The 12,711-nt window shown below is 48.6% G+C and overlaps 1 protein-coding gene across 1 annotated transcript; it reads left to right on the top strand.

The window, feature by feature from the left end:
• Positions 1-5,550: 5,550 nt before the first annotated feature.
• Positions 5,551-12,427, top strand: ENH_00075410 (Chaperone protein dnaJ, related, related; the record flags this gene model as incomplete). Its single annotated transcript, XM_013582895.1, is given in 10 exon segments — positions 5,551-5,825; positions 6,416-6,425; positions 6,431-6,581; positions 6,798-6,972; positions 7,604-7,698; positions 8,679-8,877; positions 9,092-9,216; positions 9,453-9,586; positions 10,221-10,362; positions 11,073-12,427. Coding segments are annotated over 10 exon segments (2,661 nt in total).
• Positions 12,428-12,711: the final 284 nt, after the last annotated feature.

Below are 12,711 nucleotides of genomic sequence, written 5' to 3'. Positions count from 1 at the left end.
CCCTTGCTGCTCAACCCTAAATCCTTGCTGCTAAACCCTAAACCCTTGCTGCTAAACCCTTAACCCTTGCTGCTAAACCCTAAACCCTTGCTGCTAAATCCTACTCGCTGCTAAATCCTAAACCCTTGCTGCTAAACCCTAAACCCTTGCTGCTCAACCCTAAACCCTTGCTGCTAAACCCTAAACCCTTGCTGCTAAACCCTAAACCCTTGCTGGATTTGGGATTTGGGAACGACGAGTTGGGATTTGGGAACGACGATTTGGGATTTGGGAACGACGATAACCCTAAACCCTTGCTGCTAAGCCCTAAACCCTTGCTGCTCAACCCTAAACCCTTGCTGCTAAATCCTAAACCCTTGCTGCTAAAACCCACTCGTTGTAAGTCCTAAACCCTTGCTGCTAAACCCAGCACTAGCTTGTATAGACCAAACCCTTGCTTCTAAACCCTAAACCCTTGCATCTAAACCCTAGACGCTAAATTCTTGATAGTAAACCCCAAGCCCTAAACCCTAAACCCTAAACTCAAACCCTAAACCCTTGTTTTCTCCACCCTAAACCCTAAACTGTTGCTTCTAGCGCTGCTAGGTCAGGCCCTTTTTTAAACCCCAAACCCTAGCCCTATGCCCTAAACCCTAAACCCTAAACCCTAGCAAATGGTTTATTTTTTGGAGACAATTTTATAAAACACTTTTTTATTTTTTGTTTTTTCTTTTTACAGGACAGTTCTTAAAGAAGCCCTTCGAGTCTCTTCTTACCTCGCTGCACTGCCTCCTGAATTCGTGCGCCTTTTAGGGTTTAGGGTTTAGGGTTTAGGGTTCAGGGTTTAGGGTTTAGGGTTTGCTGTTTAGGGTTTAGGGTGAAGAAGCAACCGATAGGTGCCTGAGGGTAAGGGCCTTGGGTTTAGAGTGCAAGTTGGACGCATTTGAAGTCCCTCACTCTTTTGTTTTCCGACTTGTTGCAAACTGAAAAGTCCGACAAAACCCTTTTGAGGTGAGCCCCACCAGCTAGCTAGCTAGCTAGCTAGCTAGCCAGCTAGCTAGCTAGCTAGCCAGCTACATGAGGGCCTGCTAGCTAGCTGGCTAGCTAGCTAGCTAGCCAGCTAGCTAGCTAGCTCGCCAGCTAGCTAGCCAGCTGCATGAGGGCCTGCTAGCTAGCTAGCTAGCCAGCTAGCTAGCTAGCCAGCTACATGAGGGCCTGCTAGCTAGCTAGCTAGCTAGCTAGCCAGCTAGCTAGCCAACTAGCTAGCCAGATACAAGAGGGCTGGCTAGCTAGCTAGTTAGCTGGCTAGCTAGCCAGCTAGTTGGCTAGCTTGCCAGCCAATTAGCTAGCTAGCTAAATGAGGGCTGGCTAGCTAGCTTGCTTGCTAGCTAACCCTCATGTAGCTGGCTAGCTAGCCAACCCGCATCCAGCTAGCTAGCTAGCCAGCTAGAAAGCTCTCCTTTAGCTAGCTAGCTAGCTAGCTAGCCAGCTAGCTAGCCCGTAGACAGCTAGCTAGCTAGCTAGCTAGCTAGCTAGCTAGCTAGCCCTCATTTCGGCTAGCTAGCTAGCTAGCCAACCCGCTCCCAGCTGGCTAGCTAGCTAGCTACCTAGCTAGTGGCTAGCTCTCATTTAGCCGCTGCTGCTACTGCTACTGCTGCTGCTGCTGCTGCTGCTGCTGCTGCTGCTGCTGCTGCTGCTGCTGCCAGCGCCTCAGTTGACTTCTTGTGTCTTGCTGCGAAGCACGACGAAAACTCCCACGCCCTCATTTGCGCTGCTGGAGGCTACCAAGTCCGCCAAACCCTAAACCCTAAACCCTAAACCCTAAACCCTAAACCCTAAACCCTAAACCCTAAACCTTAAACCGTGAATTCCCCAGGAGCTCAAGATCGGAATTGCTGCTCTTTGGGCTTAGAACAAGTGGTTTTATTTTTATTTTTATTTATTTTTATTTATTTTTATTTATTTTTATTTATTTTATTATTTATTTATTTATTTATATTTTTATTTCATTTTATTTATTTTAATTTTGATTTATTTTTACTTATTTTTATTTATTTTTATTTACTTATTTTTATTTACTTTTATTTATTTTCATTTGATTTGCCTCCATTCATGCTTTTCCATGAGGGCTGCTTCCCTGCCTTTGTCGCTGCTGCTGCTGCTGCTGCTGCTGCTGCTGCTTCTGCTGCTGCTGCTGCTGCTGCTGCTTCTGCTGCTTCTGCTGCTGCTGCTGGTCTTGGTTTTGATGTAGGTGTTGGTGGTGGTGCTGCTGCTGCTCCTGCCTGCTGTTACTGCTGTCACTGCTGCTGCTGCTGTTGCTGCTGCTAAAACTAATGCTGCAATCGTTGCTGCTGCTGCTGCTGCTGCTGCTGCTGCTGCTTCGTTTCCGCAGAAGCTGCAGCAGCTGCAGCAGCAGGGACTCAATGCAGAGAAGTGCGAATATTTATTAAGTAAGAAAAGAGTTAAAGTTTTTATTTCTTTTTTTATTTTTGTTTTTAAATTCTAATTTTTTTATTTTCTTATTTTTAAATTTCTTTTATTTCTTTTATTTCTTTTATTTCTTTTATTTCACTAATTTTTTATTTCTGCAATTTTGTATTTCTTTTTATTTTTATTTTTTATTTCTTTTTGTTTCTTTTGTCTTAATATCTTTTATTCTTTTTGATTTCTTTTGTTTCTTTTTGTTATTTTTGTTATTTTTATTTCTTTTTATTTCTTTTTATTTTTGTGTCCTATTGTCCCTTCTACTCTCGTTAAATATCTTTTTTATTTCTTATTTCTTTTTATTTCTTTTTATTTCTTCTTGCTTCTGTTTATTTCTTTTAACTTCTTTTAATTTCTTTTAATTTCTTTTAATTTCTTTTTATTTATTTCTTATTTTTATTTTTAATTTCTTTTTATTTTTCAGGAGCTCTTTTGTGCTCTTTTTTGACAGAAAAAGCTGTCAACGGAACTCCTGGGGGTGCCCCTGCGGTTTGAGGCCCCTAGGGTTTAGGGTTTAGGGTTTAGGGTTTAGGGTTTAGGGTTTGGGGTGGGGCTTGGCTGGGTGGCGTTTGTTTGCTTTTGGCGCGGCTTTTAACTCTTTTGTCTTTTTAATCGAAAAATACTTTGAGCGATGTCCCAAAACCTCATTTAACCGCTCTTTTAGGGTTTAGGGTTTAGGGTTTAGATTTTAGGGTTTAGCGTTCAGAGTTCTTCAATACAGGGAGCAGAAGAGACTGCATAGAAAAACGTTAACTTGAAGGAAGGATTTAGGACTTATGTTTTAGGGTTTAGGGTTTAGGGTTTAGGGTTTAGGGTTTAGGGTTTAGGGTTTACTGAGGGGAAAAGCCAACAGATGGCAAATAAACAAAAAAAGGACACAAAGCGAAAAAAAATAAAAATGTGAAAAAAAAATAATTATTTAAATAAGCAAATTGACAATTAAAAGAATAATTAGAAAAAATTAATGGCGATTTTTGAAGTCGTGCAGTGCTTTTATGGAACCCTAAACCCTAAACCCTAAACCCTAAACCCTAACGCCTGGACCCTAGTTCCTAAACCCTAAACCCTAGACCCTAGACCCTAGTTCCTAAACCCTAAACCCTAAACAGCAAGTGCCACCCCTGCAGTGTCTTCAGGTGGAGGGCCTATGTAGCAGGCCGGCAGAGCATCACAGCCCAAACCCTAAACCCTAAACCCTAAACCCTAAACCCTAAACCCTATGCCGCTGCGCCGCCGAGGCTGCTGCTCCTCGCTGCTGCTGCTGCTGCTGCTGCTGCCTTTACTTTCCAAATTAATTTAAAATCACGCAGCAGCCTTTAGTGTCTCCTGGGGGCCTTCCTAAAGCCCACAGAAGCAGCAGCAGCAGCAGCAGCTGCTGCTGCTGCTGCTGCTGCTGCTGTTGCTGCTGTTGCTGCTGCTGCTGCTGCTGTGGGGCCCCATGCCCTCTCATTTTGTTGTCTTTCCAAATCCCTCCAAAACGGACAGCAGCAGATGTAAGAACTCGTCCAGCTGGGTCCAGCTAGCTAGCTGCGGCTAGCTAGCTGCGGCTAGCTAGCTGCTGCTAGCTGCGGCTAGCTAGCTGTGGCTAGCTAGCTGCGGCTAGCTAGCTGCAGCTGGCCGCAGGTACCGAGAACTAGTGGCTAGCTGCAGCTGGCTAGTGAGAACTAATGGCTAGATGCGGCTAGCTGGCTGCAGCTAGGTCCAGCTAGCTAGCCAAAGTTGGTGGCTAGCTACTGCGCGTCTCTGGCTAGCTGTTGCCAGCTAGCTAGCTAGCTAGCTGCTAGCTAGCTGCAGCTAGCTCATACAGCTAGCTGTAGAAGCTGGGAAGAGGGCCGTAGCTAGCTACAGCTAGTCGCAGCTAGCTCTGGCTAGCTCCAGCTAGCCATAGTTAGTAGCTAGCTAGCCACAGCTAGCTGGTGGCTAGCTGCGGCTAGCTAGCCAAAAACGGCTGCAAAAAAGAAAGTCACTACGAGGGTTTATTGCTCTTATGCAGGTGCTCTTGGCCTCTTCAAATTGTAGGGTTTAGGGTTTAGGGTTTAGGGTTTAGAGTTTAGGGCTTAGCAATTAGGGTTTAGGGCCTAGGGTTTAGGGTCTAGGGTTTAGGATATTATTTGTGGCAAAAGACCCTTCTTTTTCCCCGCACCTGCAGAGTAAACGTAATAAACACCTCAGGAACGGGTTAATGGGGTCCCCAAACCCTAAACCCTAAACCCTAAACCCTAAACCCTAAACCCTAAACCCTCGAGCAGCAAGGGGGCAGCTAGGGTGTCGATGCGGGTTTGGGGCTGCAGGGGTGAACGACTTTCTTTGTTTTTACCATTTTTGCAAATTTATTAAATTCAAAAATAATTAAAAGAATTAATAAAACCCTTTTGGAGTTTCGGGGTTGCAAAACCCTAAAAGAGGGGATAACAGCGAGGGTCTGGGGGTCCGCGCGAACCCTAAACCCCAACTCCTCAACCAAACCCCAAACCCTAAACCCTAAACCCCAGGCCCTGCAGACAAAACCCTAAACCCTAAACCCTCAAACGGATTCATTCGGGGCCAGCTTCTCGCGTGCCTTCAGTGACTGTGCGGCTCACTGACCAGCGGAGCCCCTCGAGGGTTTAGGGTTTAGGGTTTAGGGTTTAGGGTTTAGGGTTTGGCGACTTCGCCTTTTTGCTGTCTCTGGCCACGCTTCGAGCACTTCGGGGCTTTTTGAATCTTTTCTGAAAAACAAAAAAAGACAAAAGAAAAAAACAAAAAGACAAAAAGCAGCAAAAAGAACAAAAAGGTCTTCAGCTTTTGCTGCTGCAGCGCAGCAGCAGATATACTCCAGAGCCGCAGCAGCAGCAGCACGGCAGCAGCCGCTGCAGCCCCTGCAGCAGCAGCACGGACGCCAGCAGCAGCAGCAGCAGCAGCAGCAGCAGCAGAGAGGACAGCAGCGGGAGACGCAGCAGCAGCCCAGCAGCAGCAGCGGCAGCAGACAACTCAACTCGGTCAGCAGCAGCTGCAGCAGCACCTGCAGCACTGGTTCCAGAGCAGCAGCAGCAGCAGCAGCAGCAGCAGCAGCAGCAGCAGCAGCAGCAGCAGCAGCAGGGCCTCTCAATGACTTTCCTGCAGCGCCTCTCCAGCGCTGCCGTCCCCCCGCGGGGCCTGGGCGGGCTTTTCTTATTCCTAGCAGCAGCAGCAGCAGCAGCAGCAGCAGCAGCAACAGCAGCAGCAGCAGCAGCAGCAGCAGCAGCAAATGGTCCACTGGTCCTCGGGGAAAGGCTTTCTCCAGACTCTTCCATTCTCGTCTCTGTCCGTCCCGAAGATCTCCAAACCCTCGGAGAAGCTCTTCCATTCCAATTTGCAAACGTCACCCTCCCTGTAAACCCTAAACCCTAAACCCTAAACCCTAAACCCTAAACCCTAAACCCTAAAGCCTCAAGGGGAGGGGTCGATTCGGCGCAACGGCGTAGACATTCAGCCGTAGTGCTAAACCCCAAACCCTCACGCAAACCCTAAACCCTCAGCCAAACCCTAAACCCTCAACCAAACCCTAAACCCTCAGCCAAACCCTAAACCCTCAGCCGAACCCTAAACCCCCAGGAGGACTAAAACTTCTTGCAAACCCCAAACCACAGAAGCGCTGGCTCTTGTTCCCCCAAACCCTAAACCCTAAACCCTAAACCCTAAACCCTGTTGGCTGCGCCGTGTGTGACATGAGGTTTCTGTATGCCCGCTGGCCTAATATCTGTTGACCTTCCCATTTGCTGCAGCAGCAGCAGCAGCAGCAGCAGCAGCAGCTGCAGCAGCAGCAGCAGCAGCAGCAAGGTTAATAGGCCTTCGCTGGTGCTGCAGCGCTGCTGCTGCACTGCTGCTGGGCCGCTGCTTAGCTGCTGCTGCTGCGCCTTGGCCTTGCCGCTGCTGCTGCGCCGGTGCATTGCTGCTGCTGCTGCTGCTGCTGCTGCTGCTGCTGCTGCTGCAGGAGCAGAAGATAACAGCAGCAACTCATTTGGGATCTTTTTATTCTCAAAAATTAAAAAATGAAAAAGTTTCTGTTTTGAAACCCTTGAGGACTACAGTGCTGCAGTGTCTAGACAGAGCCATCAAAGTGGAAGTCCTCGACGACTTCACCGTCCGCTGCCTCGAGGGTCGGTCCAAACCCTAAACCCTAAACCCTAAACCCTAAACCCTAAACCCTAGCCCGGCGGGCGCGAGGGGCTGGGGCGCGCGGGCCCGCCGGTTCGTCGTGTGCTGCGGAGTCTGTGCTGAACCCTAAACCCTAAACCCTAGCGCGGGCGCTGGGGAGGCGGCTGGGGCCCGCAAAACGCTAAATTAGGGTTTAGGGTTTAGGGTTTAGGGTTTGCGTGCAGGGGGCGTGGCTTCTTTGGTTTCTCTTTCGAACTTTCGAGTCCGCGAAGGCCGCCCTTTTGCTCAGCTGTCTGTACACTTCGAGTGGGGGGGAATTGCTTCCAGTGCTTCTAAACCCTTGCCACTGGCATCTCTAAACCCTAATTTGTGGGGTCCCGACAGGACAAAAAGTGGGCTTTTCGAGGGTTTAGGGTTTAGGGTTTAGGGTTTGGGCGTGGGTTTCGGGCCTAGGGTTTAGGGTTTAGGGCGTGGGCCTTTGCCGCTGCGGGCTTTGCGCTTGCAGTTGCCGGGCCCGGGGGTTTAGGGTTTGGTTAGGGTTTAGGGTTTGGGGCCCTTCAGGGGTTAGGGTTTAGGGTTTGGGGCCCTTCAGGGGTTAGGGTTTAGAGTTTGGAGCTCTTTAGGGCGTAGGGTTTAGGGTTTGGGGTTCTTCGGGGTTTAGGGTTCAGGGTTTAGCAGCTAGGGTTTAGGGTTTGGGGGGCCAAAAGCGGCCGAGAATCTAGGGTTTAGGGTTTAGGGTTTAGGGTTCAGGTTTCAGGGGAAGGGGCGAGCGATAGACGGCTTCAGCGACTTTTTAGGGCGCCAGAATTTAGAGGCTTACGGGGGGGGTTTAGGGTTTAGGGTTTAGGGTTTAGGGTTTAGGGTTTAGCCGGTGTAACGTATTCTGTGGGTGGCGGTTTATCCTCGCCGAGCAGCCTTCTAGGATTTAGGGTTTAGGGTTTGCAGGGGTTTCGTTTCGGGGAAACTGACTTGCTGCTGCTGCTGCTGCTGCTGCTGCTGCTGCTGCTGCTGCTGCTGCTGCTGCTGCAGCAGCACCTCGAGGGTTTAGAGGCACAGCCATTTGCCTGCAGCGCGGCAGCCAGCTGCAGCTGCTGGAGGGCTGGCCAGTGAGAGTTCCAGGTGAATTAAAAAGTTTTTATTTTAAAATTAATTTAATTTATTTAATTTATTTAATTAATTCAATTTAATTTATTTAATTATATTTATTTAATTTAATTTAATTAATTAATTTAATTAGCTCATTTAATTAATTGTTTTGTAGGCCAATTATTTGGACGTTTGTTGTTTCAAATAATTCAACGAATTCAGTTAATTAAAAGTCAATCAAATAAATTAAATAAATCAAGTCAATTAATTTAATCGATTTAATTTAATTTAATATAATTAAGTTAATTAAATTAATTAAATTAATTAAATTAATTAAATTAATTTAATTAATTTAATTAATTTAATTAATTTAATTAACTTAATTAATTAAATTAATTAAATTAATTAAATTAATTAAATCAATTAAATGCAATTTGAAAAGAAACCACTCCGCCGAAACTTTCTTTCTTGAAGTTCTTTTTGATTTCCTCTTTTTGCTTTTTTGATTTATTTTTCATTTTTAAATGAATTCTTTTTGTTTTTTTTGATTTATTTTTCTTCTGTTTTTTTAATTGCTTTTTGTTTCCTTTTTTATCTTCTTTTGTTTCTTTTTTATTTCTTTTTTGTTTTCTTTTTATCTCCTTTTTATTTTCTTTTTTTGTCTTTTTCTTTGTCACTTTCCTTTTTGTTTTTTTTTATTTTTCCTTTTGTTTCTAACAACAGCCAGCGGCAGCAGCCTTCTTCCCCTAAACCCTAAACCCTAAACCCATCCCCTAAACCCTAAACCCTAAACCCTAAACCCTAGATCCTAAACCCTAGACCCTATGCCCTAAACGCTGTACCTTAAACCCTAGACCCTAAACCCTGAGCCCTAGACCCTAAACCGTATACCCTAGACCGTAGAACAAAACCCTAGCGCCGAAACCCTAAACCCTAGCGCCGAAAGCCTAAACCCTAGCGCCGAAACCCTAAACCCTAGCGCCGAAACCCTAAACCCTAAATGAGTGTTTCAGAGTTCAAGGACGGGCCGTGGGAGGCGCGGGTGCTGGTGGAGCGCTGCTTCTTGACTCCTTCCAGCAGCAAAAAAGAACATTTGCTGCATGCAACTTTGAGGGTTTTGAAAGCCCCAAAAGACAAACCCTTTGTCGAGGGTCCAAACCCTAAAGAAATCTCTTTCGCGGGCTACGTCAAGCTCCCTTCCAAGTACCACGGGTCCGCCCCCCTAAACCCTAAACCCTAAACCCTAAACCCTAAACCCTCGGCCACAAAGTCTGCGCAGCAGCGGCCAAACCCCAAACCCTCGGGCCTTAAACCCTCGTCTTCACAACCCCCAGCAGGCCTGAAGCCGAGGACCCATCGAAAGGTGCCCCCAAACCCCAAACCCTAAACCCTAAACCCTAAACCCTAAACCCTTGCGTGCCCGCAGCCTCGAAGCCGTCTTCATCAAGGAAAGACTAATTGGCCGCTCCTGCTTCTTGCGAAGGACAGAAACGAAAAGCACTGTAGAGCTCAAGTGCGATGCCTTCATGGACGCAAAGCTCGCCTCAATCAGTGAGGGTTTAGGGTTTAGGGTTTAGGGTTTAGGGTTTTGGGTTTAGGGTTTAGGGTTTAGAATTTAGGGTTCAGCGGGGTTTGCTGCCTACGGGGCCTTTAGAGACGCTCCCCTGCGGGGCCTGGCTCGCAGGGGCCGGCCCCTGCTGGTAGTCAGGGTTCAGGGTTCAGGGTTTAGGGTTTAGGGTTTGGGGCTTAGGGTTTAGGGTTTAGGGTTTAGGGTTTAGGGTTTGCTGCTGCAGACAAGCTCTACTCCGACAGACCCCCGCTGCTGCATGCACTCAAAAGCGCGGGGCTTCTCATGGGCGGCTCTTTGGGGGCTTTTGCTCTTGCGGCTTTTATGCAAATGTTCAAGGGCACAGATGGAAAAGTGAGGTTTAGGGTTTAGGGTTTAGGGTTTAGGGTTTAGGGTTTAGGTTTTGGGCTTGGAGTGCAGGGCTCAGGGTTTAAGGCTTCGGGCGTAGTTTAGGGCGTGGCTTTTGCTCTTGCTGACTCTATGCAAATGCTCGAGGCGACAGGTGGAAAAATGAGGGTTTAGGGTTTAGGGTTTAGGGTTTAGGGTTTAGGGTTTAGGTTTTAGGGTTTAGTTGCTGCCCGTTGAGTTTGAAGTTTTTGTTTCTCTGATGCTTTCCTTTTTTTCCTTCGACTCAATCGGCACTGCAGTTAATTCATTTTTTTAAATTTGACTTAAACCCTAAACCCTAATTTAGGGTTTTTGACTTCAGCCCGCGGCAGACCCCAAGGGTTGCATGGCAGTGGGGGCTTTCAGCGCTGTAGTGTGTCCCTAAACCCCAAACCCCAAAGCCCAAACCCCAAACCCTAAACCCTAAACCCTAAACCCTAATTCAGTGTTTTTGACTTCAGCCCGCGGCAGATCCCAAGGGTTACATGGCAGTAGGGGCTTTGAGCGCTGTAGTGTGTCCCTAAACCGCAAACCCCAAACCCCAAAGCCCAAACCCCAAACCCTAAACCCTAAACCCTAAACCCTAATTTGGTGTTTTTGACTTCAGCCTGCAGGAGACCCCGAGGGTTGCATGGCAGTGGGGGCTTTAAGCGCGGTGATTTCTCTTTTAACTTTTTTTGTTGAAACCCCTCGGCTGGCTTATCAGTATTTGAAGTGGCGCAAAAAGTTCAAAAGAAAAGCCAGTGAGAAACCCTAAACCCTAAACCCTAAACCCTAAACCCTAAACCCTCGTGCACTTAAACCATCCGCGCCGAGGAGGCACACCTCAGGGCAAACGCGAAACCCTAAACCCTAGCTAAACCCTAAATCTGAGCTAAACGCCAAACCCTTGCTAAACCCTAAACCCTAGCTAAACCCTAAACCCTAGCGAAACCCTAAACCCTAGCTAAACCCTAAACCCTAGCGAAACCCTAAACCCTGGAGGCTCGTCTTCAAACCCTGCGAAGGACTTTCTTGCTGCTGCTGACTGCTGCAGCTGCTGCTGGTCTCTCTACTGTTCTTTTTTTCTTTTCTTTTTATTTTGTTTCCCCTTTTTTCTTGTTTTTTTGCTTCCATTTGTTTTCTTTTTTATTTTTTCTTTTGTTTCATTTATTTGTCTCCTATTTTCCTTGTTTGTCCTTTTTTTTGTTTTCTTTTTTTTATTTGTTTTTGTTTCTTTTTATCTTTTTCCCCTTTCTTTGATTCTTTCCCTTTTCCCTTTTGTTTTTTTCTGTTTGTTTTTTTGTTTTCCTTTTTATATTTTTTGTCTCTTTAAATCTCTTAAGTGTTTTAGAGTCACTAATAAAGTAAATCTTCAAACCAGAGGTCCTCTGAAAGCCGGCGCGCCAAACCCCAAACCCCAAACCCTAAACCCTAAACCCTAAACCCTAAACCCTGCGCGTGTCTGCTGCAGCGCGGGTGCTGGAGGAAAGCGTGAACCAGGCCATGGCAAGTCCCGGAAGCAAAAGTCCCTTTTTAGATTTAGTTTTAATTGCCCCAGCAGTTCGGGGGGCCCCCGAGGATGGGGGGCCCCCCGGGGGGCCCCCCGCGTTGACGGAGGGTCAAGAGGAGGGTTACGCGGAGCTGCTGCAGCTGCTGCAGCTGCGTGCTGCAGCAGCAGCGCAGCAGGAGCTGCCGTTTGACGCGGCGGAGCTGCAGCAGCTGGGGCTGCAGCGGCCGGAGCAGCAGCAGCAGCAGCAGCAGCAGCAGCAGCAGCTGCTCGAACGCATGCAGCAGCACAGCAGCATCACCGGCATTCAAGTTGCTGCTGACCTCTCCGTGTCTTTGCCTTCCCACATGAGCCCCGGGGAGCTGCAGAAGGGACTTATAGCAGCAGAAAAGGAAGCAGTGCAGCAGCTGCTGCAGCAGCAGCTTTCTCCTTTCTTTTGTGTGTCTTTGCTGCTGGCGAGGACCCTCAAGCGGAACTTGTGGAGGGAACTTGCTGCTCTTGCTGCTGCCACGCAGCAGCACGCTGCTGGGCCCCGCGGCCAGCAGCAGCAGCAGCAGCAGCAGCAGCAGCAGCAGCAGCCCCTCATCGACTTCACCCCCCTCAGTGTCTGGGTCGCTGTCTTCGAGCGGCTCAAGGAGGCCGGCCAGCTGCTGCAGAAGCTGCTGCAGCAGCAGCAGCAGCAGTCGGAGCAGCAGCAGCAGCAGTCGGAGCAGCAGCAGCAGCAGTCGGAGCAGCAGCAGGAGGAGAAGCAGCAGCAGCCGAAGGAGCAGCAGGAGGGGGAGGCCGCCGCTGCTGCTGCTGCTGCTGCAGCAGCAAGCAGCTACAGCCCGGAGCTGCTGCAGCGAGTTGCTGCTGCGCAAATCGCAGAAGAAGCAAATTTAATGTCTTTAATTAGAGAAAGTGTTAAAGAAGAAGTTGGAGTGCTTTCGCAAGTAGCAGCAAACTTGGAGCGGGAGGGGCCCGGCCAAGAAGCAGCAGCAGCAGCAGCAGCAGCAGCAGTGCAGGAGAAGCTGCGGGGCCTGCGGAGCATGCTGGCCCCGCTGCAGCAGCACGAGCAGCAGCTGCAGCAGCAGCAGCAGCAGCAGCAGGAGCAGCAGCAGCAGCAGCAGCTGCTGCTCGAGCTGCTAACGCCAGCAGAACAGAGACTCCGAAGAGCTCTCGAAAAGAACAGCAGCGAAGAGTTCCCTTTGGATCCTTATGAAGACCCCACAGACTATTCAGGTGTACATACACCTCAAAAGCCTGCTGCAGCAAAAGACAAAGAGGTTGAAGAAGAAGATGACAAAGACTTGGAAATGATTGACTTCGACTTCGACTGACCCCGCAGCAGCAGCAGCAGCAGCAGCAGCAGCAGCAGCAGCAGCAGAAAGAAGCAGCGGCGACGAAGATGCAGCAGCAGAGGTTTGGCTGCGCAGGCGGACGAGAAGCAGCGGCAGCAGCAGCAGCAGCAGCAGCAGCAGCAGCAGCAAAGGTCGCTTTTGCAGCAGCAACAGCAGCAGCAGCAAACGTCGCTTTTGTGGCGGCAGCAGCAAACGTCGCTTCAGCAGCAGCAGCAAATTGTGCAGCAGCAGTAGTAGCAGCAGGAGCAGCAGCAGAGGGCGCG

This window comes from Eimeria necatrix, genomic scaffold, assembly GCF_000499385.1.
Source record: "Eimeria necatrix Houghton genomic scaffold, Enh_scaff778, whole genome shotgun sequence".
Classification (NCBI taxonomy): Eukaryota; Apicomplexa; class Conoidasida; order Eucoccidiorida; family Eimeriidae; genus Eimeria; species Eimeria necatrix.
The sequence above is the reverse complement of the archived record's forward strand: the minus strand, read 5'-3'. Positions and strand labels throughout refer to the sequence as shown.